Source organism: Anoplopoma fimbria, chromosome 16 (assembly GCF_027596085.1).
Source record: "Anoplopoma fimbria isolate UVic2021 breed Golden Eagle Sablefish chromosome 16, Afim_UVic_2022, whole genome shotgun sequence".
NCBI classification, from domain to species: Eukaryota; Metazoa; Chordata; class Actinopteri; order Perciformes; family Anoplopomatidae; genus Anoplopoma; species Anoplopoma fimbria.
In genome coordinates, this window is record NC_072464.1 from 24788571 (window position 1) to 24814933 (window position 26363).

The 26363-nt window shown below is 41.5% G+C and overlaps 1 protein-coding gene across 1 annotated transcript in view; it reads left to right on the top strand.

Moving 5' to 3' along the window:
• The window catches only part of sema5ba (sema domain, seven thrombospondin repeats (type 1 and type 1-like), transmembrane domain (TM) and short cytoplasmic domain, (semaphorin) 5Ba), a 99696-nt gene that overhangs the window by 20308 nt on the left and 53025 nt on the right, over positions 1-26363 (top strand). Inside the window, exons 4-7 of the mRNA XM_054615323.1 lie at positions 16486-16548; positions 17208-17306; positions 17387-17600; positions 24476-24761. Of these exons, the coding sequence (XP_054471298.1) occupies positions 16486-16548; positions 17208-17306; positions 17387-17600; positions 24476-24761 (662 nt within the window). The remainder of the gene's footprint in view (positions 1-16485; positions 16549-17207; positions 17307-17386; positions 17601-24475; positions 24762-26363) is intronic.

Genomic DNA, 26363 nt, shown 5'->3' on the forward strand with positions numbered 1-26363 from the left:
CTAAATTAGAGAGCCAGCCCAGCAGACCAATCCGTCTCACACCTGAAGCCAAAACAAACAGCGTCTGAGGGCCAGAAGACGAGATGAAGGGCTGTGTGTGTGTGTGTGTGTGTGTGTGTGTGTGTGTGTGTGTGTGTGTGTGTGTGTGTGTGTGTGTGTGTGTGTGTGTGTGTGTGTGTGTGTGTGTGTGTTGGCCTGACAGCTTTGCAGTCTTTGGGCGTTGGAGGGTTTTTAGGGCGGACTATGCCAGAGGAGGGGGGGTTGGGGGGCTTTTTAAAGGGCCGGTCACCTGGAGAGAACACCTGCCACGGCCATTAGAGAGCAGGGAAGCGTGGAGGAAACGAAAACGAAGGCAATCAGAGGAGAAGGAGGAGGATGAAGAGGAAGGCAGGAGACCGGAGAGAGAAAGGAGAGATAGAGAGGATAACAGGAAGAGAAAGGAAGGAGAGAGCAGGAGAACAACGAGGAACAACGAGGAACAACGAGGAACAACGAGGAACAACGAGGAACGTCTCACATGCAGAGCTGAGATGAAGGTGAAGAGAAAAGAGCTGATCAGTACGAGTCAAAACAGACTTTACCAAAGTACCTGGAGGTTTAAATGTAAAAACAACAAGTGAAATCCTTCTACAGCCGGATTAAAAACATCTTTAATCATCATATGACCAAGAGGAGACAACAAGAATGAATAGAGGAAGAAAGAGTTTGATCATGGGGTGACTGTGGCTCAGTGGTAGAGCGGGTCGTACTTCCTCCTCTAGTCGATGTGTCCTTGGGCCAGACACTTTTATAGTTAGGTTTAGAAAAGAGACGATTGATTTGTTTCAAAACTTCTAGGAACAGACAGGACTCTTTTTGTAGTTATGCAAGTTTTGCCAGAAGCAGATGTTTTTCACTTGAAGGATAATTCCAGTATGAGAGTAATGCAGCATAACGTTACATGTGTTCATGGACAGGTAGCACCGTAAAACTCCAAATCGTCGGCGTATCGAGGCATTTTTCACCATATTTCGTCCTCGTCTGGCGGACTAAACATAATTAAGTTTCCTGTGGAGACGGGAAGTTTATTTTGAAACAAAAGTCAGAAAAACTTATGAATAACTGTTTTTGTAAGAAATCATATGAACCCTTGTTTGAGAATCATAGATAAATACACACCATGAGACATAAACATTTAAGCACAAGTTGCCTGCTCTTCATCCTCTTCATCCTCATACTGCTGTTTATTCTCACAGTTTAGTCTCCTCTTCATCTTCAGACTCTCTGGATGTTCTGCTGGTTCTCCTGACTGCAGTCCTCCCACATGCCTGATCTCCAACGCAATCACAGCTGGTGGGAGGTGTGTGTGTGTGTGTGTGTGTGTGTGTGTGTGTGTGTGTGTGTGTGTGTGTGTGTGTGTGTGTGTGTGTGTGTGTGTGTGTGTGTGTGTGTGGGAGATGTTCAACCAGCAGCAGAGCTCTTGGATTGGTCGGGTGGGAGGAGGAAGAGGAGAGCTGTTTTCTCTGATTGTTTACGTCTCTTTGTATCCGGATGCAGATGTTCCAGATGTGTTATAAGAGCAATTCCACCAAAAAGAAAAAATGATAACGAAAAATATAACAGTAACTTTTGATTTGAAAACTTTTTTTACATGTCTGAGATGGAAATATAAAGTGTTGTTCCTCTCTCCTTCTTTTGTAGTCTAAGAGTTGGTTCTGAAGCAGAGCTCTCTCTCTCTCTCTCTCTCTCTCTCTCTCTCTGTCTCTCTCTCTCTCTCTCTCTCTCTCTCTGTCTCTCTCTCTCTCTCTCTCTCTGTCTCTCTCTCTCTGTCTCTCTGTCTCTCTCTCTCTCTCTGTCTCTCTCTCTCTCTCTCTCTCTCTATGTCTCTCTCTCTCTCTCTCTCTCTCTCTCTCTCTCTCTCTCTCTCTCTCTCTCTCTCTCTCTCTCTCTGTCTCTCTCTCTCTCTCTCTCTCTCTCTCTCTCTCTGTCTCTCTCTCTCTCTAGCAGGAGATGGATTATTGATTCGTCTCCTCTAACACATTTGAACACGGAGCTGCAGGCTCGTCCTTAACTCTGTCTTTTGGCTGCTTCTCTTCTTCAGGTGTTTGTGAGTCGAGGTAGTCGACGTTTCCAGTCACGCTCTGTAGTTTTTGTTTGTAGTTGTGTTAGCATGAATATGTGCAGCTTCAGCCTGTAAAAAGATCGATGCAAGATTTTGAACTGGATTCCTCCAGCTTTTCCTTTTTCCTGATTTTATTTTGGTAGGTTCAGAAGTTTAAGTCATTAGCCAAACCTTTAAAAACATAGAGAAAAGAAAACCCATAAATATTTATTATTATAAATAAATGTAAACAAGCAAAGCACACGTCATTAAATAATTTGAGACACTAAACATCAATGCCATATTCCATAATGTTGAAATATATTTAATGCACATACTTTTTAATTTGCACACTGCTGCCACACCAGGAAATAGACTTTATGTATATTTATTTCATTTTAACACAATTAATTTTACAATCCTATTTGTTTAAAGTAATATTACATAAAGCATTGTTTCTTTAAACAACCCTGTCATCATGAGCCCATTACATGCTTATCAAATTGTACATTTTACTGAATTCATAACTCATTATTTCACCACGCATGTTAATAAACAATCATCACCACTTTCATCATCACCATTAACCGTTCTTCTTCTACTGAACAAACCTCTTTGGATTTGTTTCCAGACTTTAGATTAACAGACGACCAACGAGCAGGACTGAGTAAAGCGTTAAGCTGTCCTGTTCATAAAGCTAACATTAGCGCTAACCAAACTGCTAGCAGCAGTGACCTTTGTGAGGTTCCTCACATATCTCACATTCCTCCCCTCTTTCTTCTCCACCTGCACTCACAGATGTTCAGATGTCCGAGGAGGTCGAGGTCGTATGTGAGGAGACGGAGAGGAATGTTCTCCTGGTGTCGGTACAGAGGTCAACTACTGACCTCCCTGAGCTTAAGAGAGAGAGAGAGAGAGAGAGAAGAATGGATGGAGGGGTTACTGCAGGAGTGAAAAGAGGATAATAAAACATTTTTGCAGAAACAGAATTGATGCATTCTGTTCTGTGCTCAGGTTTCATCATGTTCTCTGAACTGAATAGTGCAAAGATGAATATATGAATATATGGTTTAAAGGGGAACTCTCACTATAGATACAAAAAGACACAACACGTATTTTAGTATCAAACACAAACCTCTCTCTCTCTCTCTCTCTCTCATTCTCTCTCTCTCTCTCTCTCATTCTCTCTCATTCTCTCTCTCTCTCTCTCATTCTCTCTCATTCTCTCTCTCTCTCTCTCTCTCATTCTCTCTCTCTCATTCTCTCTCTCTTTGAGAAACAGCAGCTGGTTGGATCGACTCCAACTGTGACAAAGAATTTAAAATGTCCATAAAAATCTTCTACGGCAAAGCCCTTCAGTCAGCTGTTTATTGATGAGCTCGAACAATGATTTAGTTTGAAGCTGTTTATTTTATGTGACTAATAATAGTTATTCAAAACGTTTCTGTTGAGTATTCTTTAAAATAAATAACTGACTCATAGTTTTTCATAAATATTTTCAACAGTTTATGACTAACCATCACCTCTAACGTCCTGAAAAAGTAGAGTTGTTTGTCATTAATGAAGCTTATAGATCAACCTGGCCTACTAAAAATAATGTTCCCATATTATGAAGTTACATTCTCAATTACGTTTTTGAGAGAAACACATTTTCTCATGAGTAACATTTGTATTTGTTATGTTTCCTAAATTACATTACATTACATTACAGTCATTTAGCAGACGCTTTTATCCAAAGCGACTTACAGGAAGTGTATTCAACATAGGTATTCAAGAGAACTACTAGTCACCAGAAGTCATAAGTGCATCTCCTTTCTTAAACAAGCATCTTAAAGCAGAAACCAGAGCAAAAGTATAGTGCAGAGGCAAATTACTACGAATACAATAATTGCAACAGACTAATCCGAATATAGTAAGTGCTACAAACTACTACGAATAGGATAAGTGCAGTAAACTAATACAAATTCAATAAGTGCAACAACTAATACGAATGCAATAAGTGCTACGAGGAAGGCTCAGGGTAGTACTTCTTAAATATGTTTAATCTTAGTCTGCATAGGGATGTCTCAAACAAACTCAGGACCTTCACCCAGGAGACCTTCATTCGTGTCCCGTATAAGACAGATAACACATCTTAACCCAAACATTGATCTTTTAATAACCCTGACTGAGTAGTTTTGTTGCCTAAACCTAAACGTGATCATTCATGCAGTTTCAAAACCAAAGAACACCATAAGATGTAAACATGAAACATATGTGTTTTATTCTTTAGCAAACAAACTTGGGTTTAATTTAATATGTAGCAAACTTCAAAGTGAGTAATAATTTTTCTATCAACATAATAAAAACTGAATGACAGACATTAACAGAGCAGTAACATTAATAAACATAAATGGAAAACAGAAAGAGTAAACTCAAACTCTTTCATAATAAAGGTGCCGCTAGAATCAAAATGTGGACACTTAAATTAAAAGAACATTTGGACAAAAAAGCTTTTTAATGAAAAGGTGAAATGCAAATAAAGCAGTGTGTTCTCTTGGTGATAAGCAGTGAAGGAGGAGGAGGAGGAGGAGGAGGAGGAGGAGGAGGAGAGGAGGTCTCTGTCAGTCCATCAGATAATCCTTTCATAGATAAGATCAGCATCAACATGGAGGAGGAATGTAAACACCACCTTACTGTCTGCTTCTCCACCTATCTGTCTCCATCATCTACCTGCTCCTCTAAACTAATTCTCCTCCTCTTTTCTCCCAAAGCCCATCTGGTGGAAATATCACTGTTACATTTCTGCTGCAGAACATTGAGTCTGCTCCTGGTGTGGAACTGCTGCTGCATTTATATCTCTACCAGCTTCTCTCTCTCTCTCTCTCTCTCTCTCTCTCTCTCTCTCTCTCTCTCTCTCTCTCTCTCTCTCTCTCTCTCTCTCTCTGTCTCTCTCTCTCTCTCTCTCTCTCTCTCTCTCTCTCTCTCTCTCTCTCTCTCTCTCTCTCTCTCTCTCTCTCTCTCTCTCTCTGTGTCCATTACGTCGCTCCGCTGGGTTCCCTTTGTGTTCAACAATCAGGTTGTGCATCAATATGCAGAACCTTTACTCCAAACAGAGCGGTGATGGAGCGTGCACGGCGAGGCGAAACCAGCGTTTCAGGGTCGAAGACGAGAGAGAAAGTTCAGCTTGACTTCTGATTTTAGTCCAAAACAAACTCTCTGATGCTGCAGGTTTGATCCCAGCCTTAACAGTGGCTGATTGGTTTGCTCTGTAAAAAGGGACGTTGGTGCATTTCACTGTTTCCAGAGCGACCCGTTCCCAAGTCCAGAACAGGACGACCTTCTGCTCCAGAGGTCACCTCTGTTTTATCCTTATCTTCCTCGCGGGAGACTTTTCTCTTCCTGTTTGCTGTTGTTCTGCTCTGAGAACATTGCAGAGGTCCAGGTCCCCTGTGATTTGTCCTTGACGTGGTGTTTGTGTTGGGGGGATGTTGGTGATGAGGCCGTCCCGCTGTGAGACATGATGGTCTGTCTCTTCACAGCTAAAGACCTGTTTACCAGATGGAGGGCTGATGGTGGTGTTCCACTGAAATCAGGGTTCTTACCCTTCAGTATTACAGAGGTGGAAGAGATGAAGTAAAGCTACATTTCTGTGCACTTTCAGTGAATAATTCAACTTATTGTAGCGTGTGTAGCTTTACCATAAAAAATATTGCGCTGTATATTGTAGATATCCCACAAAATAATTCTTATGTAATCCACATATTCAAGAAGCAGTTTATAAAAGCACACATAGCAGTTGGGAGAAGATTTCATGTCTGAAAACAAAACATCAACAGGGATTTATTGGGTACTTCAGTAACGTAACTTTCTCAGATATTTCAACCCAATCCAAGATCTTCTCCTAAATCTAACTCAGTAGTTTTTTTGCCTAAACTTAACTGAGTAGTTTCCAGTGAAACGGAACTTTATTTTGAAAAGACTGTGTTCATGTAACGAGCAGAAATTGACACGAGTTGCTGGACCTTTATAGTAAACTCATGAAATTGAGGAGTACCTTTTTCACAAGACTTCATATGAATAGTTGTATGAGGATGCTTTGCTGTGCTTCATCAGTCTGGTTATTGCTCTGACTCACATTATAATGAACTAAATATTGTTTGGTTTTGCTCTTTTAGTCGAATCAAACAAACACCTAAAAGACGTCACATTAGTAGGCAGGTGATTGTTGTGGACAGAGTTTTGCCTCTCTATATTTGCGGGGGACAAATGTTTCATCCATTTTTGTAGCTTCCTCTTGATGAATGCTGACAATCTGACACCTGGATGTTACATTTTTATAGTTGATGCCCAGAAATAGAAACAGAATGAAAATGAGTCAGAGGACAACGGCGTCTCTGCAGAAACACTTCTGGTGAAGTCAGAAGAGACGATGAGAGGGTTATTGTTGTTGTGTTTATTAGGAAAATATCATATTCACTGTGTGTTTAAGCTCTTCATTGTTTTCTGACTGTTTCCTGATGTTTTATGGACGTTTTGTGAACCGTTGATTGATCCACAAAATAATCACCACAATAATTTATAATGAAAATAATCATAAATTGCAGCCTTAAATAGAAGACAGTCATTTTAGAGGTTTGTGTGATGTAATGCACAACTGGGAAAATTAATTTCATGGTATTAATTTGAGAATTATGTCTGTCTTAATTAATAATACACATATGAATATCATTATGTTTTTATAGAAGATTGTGTTTATTTAAGATCAGGTTTATTCCATTTATACAAAACTTTAAAAAGCAAACAGGTTTTGCACCAAAGTACTACAAAGACACATATGCTTTTATATTTAAGCACAAAGACACATATGCTTTTATATTTAAGCATAAAGACACATATGCTTTTATATTTAAGCATAAAGACACATATGTGCAATAAGTGTGGGAATAAAGAAAGCAAGATAACAATTATGAATGAATATAAATAAATAGGAACAAGTTGGAACACAATTGAAAACCCAGGGAATCACATCAAAACAGAAAAACTGGTTCATCACTATTAAAAGCCAGAGAATAAAAGTGCATTAAGTTGCATCTTAGAAGTCTTTAAACACGTCCAACACAAACTCTGCTTCTTACTGGTTATACTGGTTTTATTTCCATCAATCTGGATGGTGATGAAAACATTCACTCACTAAATGAAATAGATTTTAAATGAGGTCAGAGTAGATCTTTCCAGTGAAACAGTGACAGTAGAAGCAGCAGGTTCCACTGTCTGCTGATGTTCAGTCCCAGTGAGCGCCGTCTCTCTGAGGAGGATGAAGGTCAGCAGAGCAGAGCTGAAGGTCAAGAGTCACTGTTTGCTCCTTCAAACAGGAAATGCCTTGTTCAAACTCCCTCATCAGCAGAGGTGGATCTTATGGTCCCAACGGACCAGAATGTAACCAACCGTCTGTTATCACAGGTGTTTCTGTGGGATTCAAACCCTCCTCTGGGACGGGCGGAGTCAGAGCGTTATCTCATGCATCTCTATGGTTTCTGCACTATGCATGGCTCATACATGTATCTCTATGGTTTCTGCACTATGCATGGCTCATACATGTATCTCTATGGTTTCTGCACTATGCATGGCTCATACATGGCTGCATATGCATGGCTCATATCTCTATGGTTTCTGCATTATGCATGGCTCATACATGTATCTCTATGGTTTCTGCATTATGCATGGCTCATACATGCATCTCTATGGTTTCTGCATTATGCATGGCTCATACATGCATCTCTATGGTTTCTGCACTATGCATGGCTCATACATGCATCTCTATGGTTTCTGCATTATGCATGGCTCATACATGCATCTCTATGGTTTCTGCACTATGCATGGCTCATACATGCATCTCTATGGTTTCTGCACTATGCATGGCTCATACATGTATCTCTATGGTTTCTGCACTATGCATGGCTCATACATGCATCTCTATGGTTTCTGCATTATGCATGGCTCATACAGCTGCAGTCTGAAGGGCAGAGTCCTGCAGGGAGCTCACATCCACATGGATGAAGGCCACATTAAGCCGACCCCCCTCAGACCTTCAGACCCTTGATATATCGCCCACAGTATCAACTCCTCTGATGGCTCACGGACGATCTCATTCACACTCCTCATTCATTTCTGGACCGCAATTTGGCCGGAGATTTAATTATTGATGCCGGTCTTTGTCGGAGCGGAGGGATAATCTGTGAACTGAGAGGAGGAGGAGGAGGAGGAGGAGGAGGAGGAGGAGGAGGAGGAGGAGGAGGAGGATCGTCTTCTGTGATTCTCTGCAGCTCTGCTGGGACAGAAACAAACGTCTCTAACAGTGTTTTTATTCAGGGCGGAAAAGGTGTTTTGTTGTCTGCTGTCAAAGAAAAATCTCATAAATCAGAAAGTCAGAATAATATTTATACACATAATACAAAAGGGCAGATTTAATTTGAAAGCTTATATACAAGAATAAACTAGAATAAATCAGCCAATATTATCTATATGTTATTTATATGTTTGTATTTATGTCGTACATCTCAGAGCATGAACAAGTTTATCGTTTTTTCATTTATCTTTAATATAATCTAAAATTCTTTAATAACCAAATTTGAGGGATTCTTATTTAAACTTTAAATTATGCAGAAAAAAAGATTAACTGCTGATAAGTTGAAATGTTATATAGAGGTCTCCTGGGTGAAAGTCTCTGTTTATAAGCAGGTGACGTAGTCGTCATGAGGTCTCTCACTGGTTTGTGGACTGATGTTTTGAAGCCTCGAGTTCGGCATTTTGTTCGTCTCCATCTTGTTTTTTTGCAACCAGTGAACAGGAAGTGACCATATATGGACTGAGGAGGAGTGACGTAGAGACGCCGTATACGTCTCTGGTGTGGACCTGTCAATCAGTGTGTAGCCCCGCCCTAAAGCATCCCCTGCTTTATGGTCTGTTTGACTCTAAATGGAGCATCATTTACTAAATGAACATCATGCTGTATTGAAGAAGACTTGAAACTAGAGATTGAGACCATAAACTCATGTTTACAATGTTTACTGAGGGAATAAATCAAGAGAGAAGTAGAGTCATTTTCTCATAGACTTCTATACAACCAGAGGAGTCGCCCCCTGGTGGACAGGAGAGAGAATGCAGCTTTAACACAGGAAGCTTTTAACTACGGAGAATTGTTTTCAAAACAATCATCCATAAATGTTAGTTTTTAATGTAAACAGAAGATGCTGCTTTATTACCGCCTCAGCGTTCCTCTACGTTCCTCTCTCTCTGTGGGAGCGTCGACCCGCTGAGTGTTTGTGGAAGAGAAGGAATAATCCTCATAGAGAACCCGTCTGCTCTCACCCGGCAGCCTGGAACGTGGAACTACAGAGTGGGAGGCACATCCAGGCTGTTAGCACACAGAACATACAGAGAACATACAGAGAACATACAGAGAACATACAGAGAGCATACAGAGAACATACAGAGAACATACAGAGAACATACAGAGAACATACAGAGAGCATACAGAGAACATACAGAGAGCATACAGAGAACATACAGAGAACATACAGAGAACATACAGAGAACATACAGAGAACATACAGCATACAGAGAACATACAGAGAACATACATACAGAGAGAACATACAGAGAACATATAGAGAACATACAGAGAACATACAGAGAACATACAGAGAGCATACAGAGAACATACAGAGAACCACATAGAGAGCATACAGAGAACATACAGAGAACATACAGAGAGCATACAGAGAACATACAGAGAACATACAGAGAACATACAGAGAACATACAGAGAACATACAGAGAACATACAGAGAACATACAGAGAACATACAGAGAACATACAGAGAACCACATAGAGAACATACAGAGAACATACAGAGAACATACAGAGAGCATACAGAGAACATACAGAGAACCACATAGAGAACATACAGAGAGCATACAGAGAACATACAGAGAACATACAGAGAACATACAGAGAACATACAGAGAACATACAGAGAACATACAGAGAACCACATAGAGAACATACAGAGAACATACAGAGAACATACAGAGAACATACAGAGAACACACAGAGAACCATACAGAGAACATACAGAGAACATACAGAGAACACACAGAGAACACACAGAGAACACACAGAGAACACACAGAGAACCATACGGAGAACACACAGAGAACACACAGAGAACACACAGAGAACACAGAGTGTTCAACACTCTACATCACAGGAGGCTCGTTGTCAGCAGTGCTGAGCGCTGGAGTCAGTTCGGCTGTTCGATACCTGTTTCTGTGAGTTTCAAATGGATATTCACATTTGAATTATCTTAAAATTCATCACTAATAGCAGCATATTTATGTACGTCTTCTATATCTGCAATGGCAACGTCACATATACCTCTTCTTATTGAATTATTACAGGATTCATTCAACATTTCTTTCTATTTGTATGTCTTGTTTAAGCTGTTAAATCTTACAATCTTTGTCACCAATACCATAAAGAACACATAAGAGTAGTTTTTGTTTTTGATTTAAAGTTACTACAAGGAACTTTTATTTGGTGTTGATTCTGGCGACCCCTGTGGACAGACGTGGTAGTGTTTGTGATTCTACTGCAGTTTAATATTTTTATAGATAAGCTCTTGAAGAGCTGGGGAATTTAGCATTTTCTATTTAATGAAAAACATGTTTTTGGTATACTAAAGAAAAAACCTGTAGAATGAGTTTATTTTAAAAAGACTGTATTCATCTAAAGAGAAGAAATTTACATAAATTGCAAAAATTAAGAGAAACTTTTTTCGTAAGAGAAATATCTCAAAACATAGTGGATCCATATGACAGAAATGATATATATATATTTATAAATAAAGTAGTAATAATAAAGAGTATCATTAATAATAGCAGAATAATAACAGAATTATGATTAAAAATAACAGCAGCAGTGGAAATAATAGAATAATAATGATAAAAAAAATGATTTAGAAATGTGACTTTCATTCATAAAATTCACTATAAATAAGTAGTTATGAGAATAATATGTTGTGATTTTTTAAATAATATTCTACTGCATTTAAATACATAATGTTTGATATTTTTTACAGTATAACTCTTATCTTTTAAGGCCCTATGTTATAGAAACATTTTTATTTAAAGGAAAAATAGATATTTATCTTTTTCATGGTGAAGAGGAAGAAATATATTTTTTAAATCTCGTATTTTTCTATATTAAACTGCGTCTCTGTACTAATCAGTCCGGACTAGAACACGCTGTCAGACGGCTCCTATCCAAACAGACATTACTCCCTGACTCTCTTATTTACAATATTCATGAGCTATAATTAGTCATAACGTATATCGTAACGTCATTCATTTTCCTCCTGCAGAATAAAACTCGTGAATCCTCTTTTCTCCTTCTGCTAATTGTATTTTCTGCTTTTTTTTAATTTGCCCATGAATAAATTCATGTTCCCTCCTTGAGGAAGGGTCTTCTCCTTGTGTCTTCAGGAGGAATGTGGTTTGATGGGATCGATGGGAGCACTGGGCTGCTGGTTTATCTAATAGATGGAAATGAATTCTAACGTGTTTAAAGCTACAGATGCAAATAAAGCAACATGCACAAAATATGTTCCTGTTTTAAACGCTTATCTTTTACTACGTTCACGCCTTAGTCCTGGATAGAAGAAGTGGTTTTGTTAATGAGATTATTTGCAAATATATTTTTCCAAACTTTTTTTTGTCATAAATACTTTCGCACAGAACACTAATATTATGCAGCAAAACTAAAGCTAAATATCAATTTCTCTGACATTTGGCAGCACAAACAAAGGCAACCAATCACAGTGTGAGGAACATGTTGATCATAACAAACAACAACAAAACTTTATTTGTTGTTAAACTTTGACAAAGGCAGCGCAGAACAGATCAACTCCTTCTGTCCTTACCTTTCACAATAAAAGCCCCAGACAGATTGTATTTCACATTTTCATGTTGTTTATTCGTCACACTTCTGGATAAGTAAAGGCCAAAGGATGTTGTTATTTGGACAGAGGTAGGCTAGCTGTTTCCTACTGTTTCCATTTGTAATGCTAAGCTAAGCTAAAGCTAACCAGCTGCTTTATATTTACTAAACATAAAACTTCTTCTCCTCTAACTCTTAGAAAACAGATAAGCAAAATACCCAACATGTCAAAGTATTCTTTCCTAACCAAACCTCATCCATCGCATAATATTCAGTTCTGTAACTTATTTTATTTCATCATATTTTACAGACTGAGCTGTTCATCTGAATTACAAATGATTCATAATACAGACGAACCTCACCGTCCTCCTGGAATGAGAGGAAATATTATTATTTCCTCTCTCCGTCTCTCACATTTCATCTGTGGTTAGCTCTGTGAAATAATAAGAACGGCCTTTTATTCCCCCCCGACGATGGCAGAGAGGCCATTCAGGGTTTACTACAGAGGAGAGGTATGTGAGGAGGAGGAGGAGGAGGAGGAGGGGAGGAAGAATAGGAGGGGATGAAGAGGGGGAGGAGGCAATGAGGAAGAGGAGGAGGAGGAGGAGGAGGAGGAGGAGGAGGAGGAGGAGGAGGAAGAGGGGGGGAGGATGAAGAAGAAGAGGATGAAGAGGAATAGGAGGAGGAGGAGGAAGGAAGAAGAAGAAGGGGAAGAGGCAATGAGAAAGAGGGGGAGGAGGAGGAGGAGGAGGAAGAAGAGGAGGAGGAAGGAAGAATAGGAGGAATGAGAAGAGGAGGAAGATGAGGAAGGAGGGGGAGGATGGGGGAGATGAGGATGAAGAAGAAGAAGAGGGGGAGGAAGATGATGATGAGGAAGAGGAGGAGGAGTGGGTTTCTCACAGCCTCTGTGTGAGCATGGCTTTGTTCCAAAGTGGGGTGAAGAAGAAGAAGAGATGGACAGAGAGAGGAGGAGGAGGGGGGGGGCTCTTTCTGGTGAAGGTCAGCAGGTTAAGCCGATGGGGAGGTCTGAAGGACGGGGTTCCTCCTCAAAGAGACCCCCATGACTCATGGAGAAGGCATCCATCAGCCTGAGTGTTTACAGCCACGTCACCCTGTTCTGTTGTGTGATGGGGGGGGGGGGCTGCCACGCTGCTCGCCGGCGCTCATGGGAAGTGTAGTGAGGTTTTTGTCAGGAGTGCTTTTTGCTGCAACCACAGGAGCACACAGCCGAGCCGTTAGCACCACGCTGTTTATGATTATATTATTTATTCATCTGTCTGCAGCTGAAGCTTCATGTAACCACAGAGTCACTTTAAATAGCTGCAGTCTGTCTGTCTGTCTGCTGTCTGTCTGTCTGCCTGTCTGTCTGTCTGTCTGTCTGTCTGTCTGCCTGTCTGTCTGTCTGTCTGTCTGTCTGTCTGTCTGTCTGTCTGTCTGTCTGTCTGTCCTGTCTGTCTGTCTGTCTGTCTGTCTGTCTGTCTGTCTGTCTGTCTGTCTGTCAGTCAGTCTGTCTGTCTGTCTGTCTGTCTGTCTGTCTGTCTGTCTGCCTGTCTGTCTGCCTGTCTGTCTGTCTGTCTGTCTGTCTGTCTGTTTGTCTGTCTCTTCAGTCTGAAGCAGGTTAATTGGAGGGAGCTGCTGAGGGAAACAGGGAGACGCTGTAGACGTCGATACAAACCGTCTGCAGGATCTAAACAGAGACTCAACAAGGCTGATGAACTAAAGCTAAGCCTACATGTAGTTACAGACCACGGAGGGTTAGTTTAGATTGGTTTGCACAGGAAGACAAATGAGTCTGAGTGAATGCAAATGAAGCACAAATGAAGTTGTGATGTTAAGAATACAATTAAGTTTGTGTCTTCACATGAAAATATTTATTTTGCATTTGTTCAAAAGACAAGAAATTGTGCATTTTTTCGTTCGCAATCCTCTTAGGAATCAGTGTTCAGAAAGACTGAACAACTGATATAAAAAGTTCTGTAGCAGGTACAAAATGTTACAATAGAAACTAGAAAAAAAATCATTGTTTCAACCAGCACTTACAGAAAATCATCGTTTATGAAAAGATGGTAGTTTAGGTTAAAATAAGAACGTGGTGTTACTGAAGTACAGAAGTTTTGTGAGAAATAAATAAATATTGACTTCTTATTTTACGTCGGAGAAGAAGAACTGTCGAAAGTTCGTTCTTTGTTCGTGTTTTTATTGTCTTTATACTTCCTGGTTCGTGATTACTTGGATTACATACGGATTGATTTCGTGGGATATCTCAGAATAACAGCACATTTATGTCTGTAGGTATATCTATGACGCTGTTAGAGAACAGTGTTTGTCTCTTTAGCTGCTAAATGTTGCGCTTTCTTCACCAGCTGCTCGATGACTTTGTCCGTCGGCGCTTCCCGTGAACACTGACTGAGTCTGTTGATTAGTTTGAGATTGAATTTGTCTCAAACAATTGAAACACATCATCATTAATGTGGAAGATTGTTTCCTCTTGGCAGCACAAACACGTCTAGCAGTGTGAACAATAAAAAATAAAAAACCATCCTTTAAGTGTCCATGAGCAACAGAAGAACTCCCAGGACGTCGTGCAGATGTTTGACTTCCTCATTAGGGTGGAGGATCGCACGGTTCAGTCTGGTGTTTTCTCTCATTAGCATGAATGTATGCAGAGGATAATCATCCAGAACCATGGACAGAGAGCAGAGTGGATATACTCCATGATCTGTGAAATAAGAGATCTATTTATATACTTATAACGGAGAGGAGCACTTCTCTGAAGCTCTCATTAAATGTGCTTTTTTGTTTCCACTTAAAGTCCTAAAGAGCTTTATTCTCTGCACCGATGATCGAAAGAATGAAATGATTGTCAAAACTTTATTATTCCAGTCTTTACGCTGTTTAGTTTAATTTAAATGAGGATCCGAAAAAAGCACATTCAGTAAAACCACACCTGAAGAATAAAATCATCCAACCATAGACTGAATATAAATTGGTTAGTTGACTTTTGAAGCCTCGTTTTCGGCATTTTTGATGTCTCCATCTTGTTTCTTTGCAACCAGTGAACAGGAAGTGACCATATATGGACTGAGGAGGAGTGACGTAGAGACGCCGTATACGTCTCTGGTGTGGACCTGTCAATCAGTGTGTAGCCCCGCCCTAAAGCATCCCCTGCTTTATGGTCTGTTTGACTCTAAATGGAGCATCATTTACTAAATGAACATCATGCTGTATTGAAGAAGACTTGAAACTAGAGATTGAGACCATAAACTCATGTTTACAATGTTTACTGAGGGAATAAATCAAGAGAGAAGTAGAGTCATTTTCTCATAGACTTCTATACAACCAGAGGAGTCGCCCCCTGGTGGACAGGAGAGAGAATGCAGCTTTAACACAGGAAGCTTTGACTCTACTCTTCAGAACTGGAGGTGTTTGAGATGAGCTACATAGTGGAACTGTTTTAGAAGTTCTCTGTTTGTTGGACTTCTCTCTTTGGCTCCTCTCATACTGACCCAGTTTACTGTTGACTCTCTGTCGGCCTCAGTTGGCGAGCTCTCCTCTGAAAGCTGGGTCACAACTTTGTCCCACTGGCCGACTGAATGTAACTCATGAGATCGAGATAATTATCAGGAGGATAATCCCTCTGAGAGACGAAGAAACACGAAGAGACAGAAAAAGATGCAGCAAGACCTTTTTAACTTTTAGACTTTTCCTAGTTGGGCAGTGAGATCAGAGAGGAGGAGTAAAAACCAGTCCGGTGACACCCAGCAGGACGTCCTCTGGCACCGTGCACAAACACACACACACACACACACACACACACACACACACACACACACACACACACACACACACACACACACACACACACAGTCCATGCCAAAGAAGAGCGACGTCTCTCAAACCCTCTTAACAAGAGCCAGTGCAGCTCTGATGGCCAGGCAGTGTCTGTGTGTGTGTGTGTGTGTGTGTGTGTGTGTGTGTGTGTGTGTGTGTGTGTGTGTGTGTGTGTGTGTGTGTGTGCAGTGCTGCATCCATAATTAAGCCCAACACACAACCATCAACTGGAATATAATTGGCCGGTCTGAAGTGAAGTGGGGGGGGTGGAGGAGGAGAGTGCTGCAAACTTTCTGAGCAGAGAGAGAAGAAGAAGATTGAATCCATTTACATGCTAATGGCGTCCTCGTTGGCTGCACGGCGCCCGCTGCCCTCCAATGAGCTGTTGGCACGGCGAGCCGGTCGCCATGTTTACACGATAAACAAACAGCGGCGAGGTTAAAGTCCTTTTCAGGCGTCTTCTTCTGTGTGTGCGTGCCGAAGGTTATTAGCAACAGTCAGGTTGTTGCGTAACTGAAGGACTCAGACGACTGCTTTCTCAAAAAAAACAACTCTTTGTCATCCTTTTTTTCTTCCTCTTGTTTTTGTTTCCTAGGCGACGGAATGGACGCCGGACGAGGAGACGCGGCGGTCCTGTCAGAGCAAAGGCAAAACAGAGGTAACCTCCATCCTCCATCACGCCCCCAATTACAGAACGCCATGTCTGCAGCCGTCCAGATATCTGCTGGCTGCTGTGGCGAGGGACCTTCAGGGGCCTCATGGGAGGAACCGCTATTCCAAACCCTTCAATCAAGAGCTGGTTTATCCTGCAGAGAGAGAGAGAGGGCAGAGAGAAGGGCAAAGAGAGAGAGAGAGAGAGAGAGGGCCAGATACCCAGACTTCCTTTCAAAATCTGTCTGATAAGCACAGCTGTCTTTATTTCCTTTATTCTGAGACCTCAGCGTCACTTTTCTCTCCGTTTGGCGCCTACAGAGCGGAGGGAGATGATGATCAATCCTCTTCACAGAACCTGCATCGCCGTCATTACCGCCGTTATTCACCACGAGAGAAAACGATACTTACATAAAAGGCTTCATCAGCGATGAATCTATTTCTTTCCTTTGTCAGAAACAGATTTGTCTCTTTTTCTCTGAAACTCACACTTTGATCTGTCGATGTCACAAAGGAGCTGCAGACCAGGAGTGGTATTGATGAAGCTGCTGCAGACCGTGATGATGCTCCGCTGTTGGTTTCTGATTCCACAGCTTCTTTGTTCTTCATCAGAGGATATTCATCCCTCTGAGGTTTAACTCTCCTCTTCGCCAACTTTCTCTGCAGATTGAGTGTCAGAACTACATCAGAGTCCTTCTGGTGAACAAGACGGAGGTGATGACCTGTGGAACCAACGCCTTCCAGCCGCTGTGTACAACCAGAGAGGTACGGAGCACTCTGTGTTTGTGAGTGTAGATCTGTAGAAAAGCAAACACTGTAAACGTAACCCTTTCCTTCCCTCTCAGGTGGGAAACATGAGCAGCGTTCTGGAGCGTGTGAACGGCGTGGCCCGCTGCCCGTACGACCCTCGCCACAACTCCACGGCGGTGGTGACGGAGAGCGGCGAGCTGTACGCTGCCACCGTCATCGACTTCTCCGGACGCGACCCCGTCATCTACCGCAGCCTGGGAGGCATGCCGCCGCTCCGGACGGCCCAGTACAACTCCAAGTGGCTCAATGGTACAGAACCAACAGCAGGAACCACAGAACAAGATGGTTCTTGGCTCAGATATATATATATATATATTCTAGTTTTGTTTCTGTGCTGCAGCTGATGATTACTTTCAATTTGGAAAGACGTCCATCTCCAGTTCCCTTTTAAACAGCTGGTTCTGTTCTGAACAAAAGGCCAAAACCTAATTATTTAATGTGCAAAGATATAAAACAAAGAAAAGCAGCAAAACCTCACATTGCAGAATTCAAACCAACAGATACTTTTTGCATTTTTTCTCGCTTCTCACGATTCATTGATTCTGAGAATTACTGATTTATTTCCATCGATTGTGTCAAGTTCAATCTAAAAGACAAAGTTCTGTAAAAGGTGCATCCATACCTATTTAATAATCCAGAGATTTGTAACATCTTGTATCAGATGTGAGACATCTAATCTGATAGGATTAGTAACCTGATGGGTTTAAACTCTCGTTGGATTCCTAAATAATCCACACAGGTCATAGTTGTGTTTTCTAGCTCCTCCTCCTCCAGCAGAGGAGCTGAGTGTGCACTTTTCTGTCCATCACAGTCGTCTGTTCGGTCCCAGCTGAGATATATCGATCCAGCAGACGTGTTCTCAGAGGATTACAGAGGTTTGGATGTTGAGGTGGTGAGGAACACAGCGTACCGGTTGGACACAGGTGTTGGTGGGTTTAAACATGAGAAGCCGTCAATCCTGTTGGTGTCGTGTCCATAATCTCCCTGCTGCTGACGTCCAGTCTTTTCCTCTCAGCAGCAGAAACCCATCCTCTCACCTCCTGACTCCAGCAGAAACATAATTGGACCTTCCACATGTCATGCTCTGCCTTTGATATGCAGAAAGGAGTTATTTCAGGAATCCTTTGTTCTGAAGTTAAGGTCAGATTCATTTTCTGCATCACAGACAAAGTGAGGAGGAGATTTAAAGAGTCGAACGGACACGAAGCTTCCCTGGTTGAACTATCGGAACAAAAGACGAGTTACTGTGGTGGAGAATGTCTGGTTCTCCTATAAAACAAAGAGTCAAAGGTTACAAACCGTGACTTTTATCTATTATATCTTAGAGAGAAGTGAACTCTGGTTATCAGTCACATCCCATCACAGAATGATCTGTTGTGTGTTTATTTCATTCTTTCCTGAATATGTCAGAACATGAAGAGGTGTCAGAGTGTCATAAGGACTCAGATGTTTTCAGATAGAGCTTCTTCAAACTGCTCAGCCGTCGGTACTCTGAGAGGAAGTGAACCCAAACAGGAGGAGGCTTTCTCTTGCTGTCTGAATCAGATTTGACTTTTCATTCCTTTCTTTTCATAAAGACTATCCGGCAATCTGAAAATCTTTTGGCATGAGTTTCAGTGATGATTCGGCCACATTAACAAAGGCAAACGCTACAGTTTCAGTTTCATAATGAACTGAAACTATTTCTACACTCCTCAACATTCATATCTAAAGAAAACAATGCCTTGACTTGGAGAATTTCAAGGATGATACAACTCATGTATTTCATGGCATAGCACCCGTTAGCGTTGTGTTAAGATTCTCAGGTTCAAATCTCCAGGACGGTACGAAGTGTGAAATTGATGGTTGGTAGCTCAAAGCGCCTGCGTACTTATGTGGACCTTGTTTCTGCCCGCAGTCGGTCCGACTAAAGAAACACACTTCAGTTCTCTCAGTTGGGTATTTTGTCTACTTTCAACACATTTTCTGCTTGATAAAAGACATAATGGATTATTCCATCATCAGAGGTGTTGCTGATTAATTTTTCTGTTATATTAACTAACGATTTAATCAACTAATCATCTGCATAAATAAACAAAACAAACAGAAGAGCTGATGTGTTATGACGAGAAACTGAGGAAGATTTGAGACTTTAGAGAGCTGACCAGAAAAAAAGAGAGGCAGGAGTCTGAAGGTGGAAGTGTGTGTGTGTGTGTGTGTGTGTGTGTGTGTGTGTGTGTGTGTGTGTGTGTGTGTGTGTGTGTGTGTGTGTGTGTGTGTGTGTGTGTGTGTGTGTGTGTGTGTGTGTGTGTGTGATGAGGTTGAGAGGACTGCAGTAGAGATAGACTGAGGAGTCAGTCAGCGATGTAATTATTCCTCACAGCAGGGAGAGGGTGAAATTACAACACACATCATGCCTCACACCACGCCGTGTGTGCGTGAGTGTGTGTCTGCTTCTGCATATATATATATATATATATATATATATATATATATATATATATAACATATAATATATATTTAGACTGTATGCACGCAGCATGTGCTTCCACGTGTGTCCAGGTGATGTGAGGGAGTACGTATGTGGGAGGAAACAGAGATGAGTAGTGAAGCAGATAGTGTCTTAGTAGGCATGATCACATCTGGCTGCACACACACAGTCACACACACACACACACACACACACACACACACACACACACACACACACACACACACACACACACACACACACACACACACGCAGTCACACACACACATGTTGCTCTCCAGCTGCATACGTTCAGGGCGTTACAGACGGCTGCGCTCGGCGGCGTCTCTGAGGGTGAGGGAGGTGAGGTCTCAGTGGATTTGGGGTGTGAATGAAAATCTAATTTCCAGCTCTGAGCCTCTCCGGTTCAGGAGGAACCGAAGGAAGAGGAGGGGGGGGGGGGGGGGCTGGATCTAATCAATCTGTTCCCTTATTGGATTGGTCGCCTGCCAGGCGCCGACCAACTGTTTCCCATCATGCATCAGAATGTCACGGGGGCTATAGAGTCGCCTCTGAAATGAATCTAAACAATGTGCTTCCCTCAATCCCCCCAAAGACTTCATATGGAACATGTTTATTCATATTCATACGGTTTGCTGCCACTCTCCTCTCAGCTTTCATAAAAACTCTGTTTGGAAATAATAATAAAAACTCAAACTGAAGCAGGAAATTTACATATTATGTATATAACCATGGTAACACACGTGACTATCAACGTCAGGTTATTATATATACAATATGATTTTATTTCCATATGGTTGTTGTGATACGTTGTTACAGTACCTTGTTACGCTGTGTTGCGTTACTCTGTTGCGTTACGTTGTTGCGTTACGTTGTTGCGTTACTTGTTGCGTTACGTTGTTGCGTTACGTTGTTGCGTTACGTTGTTGCGTTACGTTGTTGCGTTACTTGTTGCGTTACTTTGTTGCGTTACTTTGTTGCGTTACTTTGTTGCGTTACTTGTTGCGTTACTTTGCGTTACTTTGTTGCGTTACTTTGTTGCGTTACGTTGTTGCGTTACTCTGTTCTGTGACGTTGATACTTTGTTGCGTTACGTTGTTGCGTTACGTTGTTGCGTTACTTTGTTGCGTTACTTTGTTGCGTTACTTTGTTGCGTTACTTTGTTGCGTTACTTTGTTGCGTTACTTTGTTGCGTTACTTTGTTGCGTTACGTTGTTGCGTTACTTTGTTGCGTTACTGTTGTTACTTTGTTACTTGTTGCGTTACTTTGTTGCGTTACTTTGTTGCGTTACTTTGTTGCGTTACTTTGTTGCGTTACTTTGTTGCGTTACGTTGTTGCGTTACGTTGTTGCGTTACGTTGTTGCGTTACTTTGTTGCGTTACTTTGTTGCGTTACTCTGTTGCGTTACTTTGTTGCGTTACTTTGTTGCGTTACTTTGTTGCGTTACTTTGTTGCGTTACTTTGTTGCGTTACTTTGTTGCGTTACTCTGTTGCGTTACTTTGTTGCGTTACTCTGTTGCGTTACTCTGTTGCGTTACTTTGTTGCGTTACTCTGTTGTTACTCTGTTACTCTGTTGCGTTACTTTGTTGCGTTACTCTGTTGCGTTACTCTGATACTTTGTTGTGTTAACACACACTGTGATTTTTTTCCCCTAACCTTAACAAAGTAGTTTTGTTGCCTAAACCTGATCAGTCTTTTCACATTGTTACCCGTGTTGCTTTGTGCGTGTCTGCAAACTGATACGAGGCTGATATGAAACGTAAGAGCCTCGGTCTCCAGAGTTAGAGTCAGGCCTGATTGGAAGTGACCGAGCCATGAGGCAGAACCATCCCCCCATCACTAACGGATCATATCTGCCTTCCTGCAGAATCTGTTTGTATGAATATTAAATAGCTGCGTCTGTGTTTGATCTGAAGCGTCATGTGCTGTTATTGATGGCAGCTTCCACCTCAGCAGTCTGCCAGATGAACAATCTGCTCGCTCTCAGCGGGCGGCTGGAAAACACTCGGCACGTTTGGCGCCCACACAGCTTTAAAGCTCCACCTGCTGACACATGTACAGTATGAATCAACACAGGTATGTAAACACACATAGAGGCTCAGACACGCTGCGTAAACACACACACACACACACACTGTTCTTTTCATTAGCTGAAACATGCACAAACACAATTAGCTCCTTCGCTCAGCCTGTATCTGGAGGGAAAGTAGAATTATGATGGTTGTCTCTTCATTTGCAGTAATTAGCAGCAGGCGAGCAGCACTCCCTTGTTCACTTGTTTGACAGTAAATGAAACCTCTGGGTGTCATGCATAATAATAATAACAACAACAATAAGAAGAACAATGAATCCGCTGGGCGTGTTCCATTTTGTTTCTTTAATGCCATTTTAGCTCGTTAAGCCTTTGATTATAGAGGAGCTCCACTTCATTAAATGTGAGCCGGATAAACTCGATGAGATCACCTGCTAAATTATCCGTCTCACCTCTAACACCCTCGCTCCACATTCTCCACAAGAACAACTACGATTCCAGAAACTCTCGGAAGTCGCCGCCGGCTTTCTCTTTAAATATATAACATTATTATCGTTTCAGTCTCATCACCAGTGCGTTTCTGTGGCTTCACCATGCGCCGGTATCTTTATTACAGATGTGAGATGGAGTTATGTGAGCTGCTGCAGCCCTGTTGGCGGCGGTTTCCTCACTTCCTGCTTCATTTTTAAACCTTATCGTCTTGTAAAAAGCCTCAGTGGCCTTAGAGGAAGGTTCCATCACGGCTGTTAACAGGTCTCCTCCTCTGTGAGAGAGAGACTCTGTTTATAACATCAGCCTCTCCTCTGTGTCTGTGTTTGTGTTGATGGGTGTGCATGCATCTGTGCAAATGAAGGCTCGTTCCTCCAGTTGTGTTGGTGCGAGCGGGTCGCTGTTTTTGACATCACTTACCATAAACGGGTCCCAGAGGAGAAGAGAGGCGACGGGAGTATTTTCTCTGTTTCATCGTTTGGAAGAAGGAAACTGAGCCAGAAAACAAAACTCTGTTGTGATGACGCTTCAGTCGGCTCAGAGTCAAAACAACACCGAGGATGGTCCTTTATTTAGAACCATCTGTTTCAAACTGCAACTTATAAAATGTCACAAAGAGGAAGAAGTTATTCTGGTGTGAAAATCAGGTGGGATTTTAGAATGATTCAATCCATAGCTTCATCTTGTGACAATTATGTTCCCTTAAGACGTATTGATCATCAGAAATGTAGCTGTTGATATAAGGTGAGCTTGATATTCACAAGTTTAGAGACTAAACAACAACTTAAAGTACCAAAAGTACTCATCATGGATAATGGCCCATTTTAGAATCATATAATTATATTATAATTATAGTTGCATTAATGTGTTCGTCACTTTTACATTTGGTAAAGATCTAATTTAACTACTTTATACAGAAAACTAGTGGGTAGCTAAACTTATTTAAATATATTATATATTGATATAAAATATAACCAAACTAAGTAACTACTGTATTGTAATAAGTAGTGGAGTAAAAGTATCTGAGATGTAGGAGAGTAGAAGTATTAAGTGGCATAAACTGGAAATACTCGAATAATGATCATCTCAAAAGTTACTTTAGACTACTGAAAATCAGGGTTTATGTCGATAATAACGATTGAAAACTGAGGGGAGAAGAACTTTATTCAAGCAAACCATGGCCCAAACCAACAAACATTGGTTTATGTGTCTTTGTGAAAATGTACATATATATAAATATATATATATAGTTGAGGGGGAGTTCACTTGAATTGGACACAATAGTTTTTGTTTGACTGGTTTTAAGTATTTCCAACAGAAACTGTTTATGTAAAGTGGATTATGCAGAGTGACCTGGACATTGTTTTCTTTTTAAACTTTCATTTTTAAACTCTGTGAGCAACACAAACAAAACTCCTCTCACTTTAATGTAATTAGGGTTCCTGCAGAAACGTCAGATGAAAACATGTTGATATGTGTTCACATTAAGCTACACTTTTGTGTGAATATCATCCTGGATGTGAAGACTAACATGCTTTTATAGGTTGAAAGTCTCTTTCTCCGGCTCCCTCACAGACACAGATTAGTATTCAGTGATGAGTCATGTGTTGACAAAGCGTCCCGACAGTTTTTTACGTGGTGATAACCCGCCCAGCAGGGAGCAACATTAATCACTCACTGTGTCACTCAGGGCAGTAAAAGCAGCGCCGCCGTCCAGTTAAACAGACGTAGCTGCAAGGATTACCCATCAAAACATCAGGACCTGTTTTACCCTCCTCCATCCTCCTCCCTCCATCCTCCTCCTCCCTCCTCCTCCTCCTCCCTCCTCCTCTCTCTGCAGCCTCTCCTCTCATTTACACTTTTGACATTGAGGCTCTTTTCTAGGCCGTCTTTATCAGCAGGTCAACACTAGAAAACTCAAACCAACAACTTCTAGAAGATATATGTTTAAAATATCTCTCCGTGTAACAATCTTCTCCTTCCTCCTCCCTCCTCCTCTCTCTGCAGACTCTCCTCTCACTTACACTTTTGTGTATATGTTGATATATGTTGATATATGTTGCGTATATGTTGCGTATATCTGTGTTTCCCTGGAGTCTCCGTGTAACGATCCTCTCCTTCCTCCCGGCAGAGCCCCACTTCATCTCAGCCTACGACATCGGCCTCTTCACCTTCTTCTTCCTGAGGGAGAACGCCGTGGAGCACGACTGCGGGAAGACGGTCTACTCCCGCGTGGCGAGGGTCTGCAAGAACGACATCGGCGGGCGGTTCCTCCTGGAGGACACCTGGACCACGTTCATGAAGGCCCGGCTCAACTGCTCCCGCTCCGGGGAGATCCCCTTCTACTACAACGAGCTGCAGAGCACCTTCTACCTGCCGGAGCAGGACCTCATCTACGGCATCTTCACCACCAACGTGTGAGTGCACGCTAATGTAGAACACGTTACCCATGAGGTCTCTGGTGTACAGAAAGGGAAGCATGTTGACCTTCTTTATAGTGCTGATATGTGGATTTTACTGCACGTTCTGGTTTCATCCAGCTCTCGTAGCAATACCACAAAGAATAATGCGCCATAATTCTTAGATATTCCATGAAATAACTGGTATGTTATCCACGTGATCGTGAACGAGGCAATTTAAAGACCACTAAAGACAACACCAGGAGGGCGAGACATTATGTGGATGTGTCAAGCAACCAGTGTTCCCCGTGTGAAACCACAAGTCAGTGTTGATGTTTTTATCACGTATCTTCCGTCCTTCGCTAACGGCACTTCAGTAGTTATTTTAACCCAAACGACAAACTTTTCCTAAACCTAACTAAGTAGTTTCCCCGAGCAGACAGACTTTTATTTTGAAAAGACTGTATGCATGTAATGAACAGAACAAATTGACAAGTGTTGCTGGACTTTTCGTAAGAAAACACACGAAAATGAGGAGTAACTTTCCGTAAGAAATGATAGAATATCATCTTGTATGAGCAAGGTCCCTCCACATGCTGCTGTGTGCATGTTGCTTCTATGTTTGGAAGCTCAGGATGTTTAGTTGTAACTTACACTTGTTTCTCCAGCTGTTGAGTGCTGCTCTGCACTCAGATTTGCAGTTGGAGTTCCGCATGGCTGCTTACTGAGCCCCCTGCTCTTTGTTTACACATGTTTACACATGTTACACATATTTACACATGTTTACACAAGCAGCTTCAGCTTCAAAGTTGATGGAGTTTTATCACTGTAATAACTGACTTTGGCCTTTGCTGTTGGTTGTTGGTGTTAAAGAGGTTTGAAGGAGGCGTTTGTTTTAGTGAACTCTTCAGTACTGGAACATAAATGTATAAAAGGAGTAGAAGTTGATTCAAAACCTGTTCACTGTATTTAACTGTAGTACAGATCCATCCACAGTTTATTATATCTAAAGGCAAATATACACATGTAGATGATTTGTCAAAAACGTGTTTATAAGTCAAAGTATTACTATTTAAAAAGGATAACTGACACTGTTATTATTTCTCCTCTGGGAGCAGCAATCTATTAAAGCTTTATTATTCCTGTAACTTAATTTCTTAAAGGGTTTGAATCAGATAATTAATCTCAATGAGTGGTAACAATATCCGAGTCCCGCATGTGGACTGTAATTCAATACAAACACAGCAGAGGGAATGCTGCAGGCCAGATTTTTTCAATACTTCTCTGACATTTATCATCTAAATGAGGTCAGTGTGTGGGCGAAGAAAACAAACCGTGGAATGAAGGTGGGAATACTTTTAGAGCATTAAATCTGGAGTCTGCAGTTTGGCCTCTGTTATGTATTTAGAGTGACAAACGGAGAACCAGGCGGTCGTTAATAAACGTCTGTACAGACTTTATAAAAAGTTCAATATGTGTATTATATATAATGTGATGCTCATCCATGTATTATTCCACAACATTCCCCTCAGTGTTGAATAGAAAACAAGCTGCAGCTGTGCTAAAGAGCCAGTTCAACCCCGACAAGAGTCTGTAGACAGTAACACACACACACACACA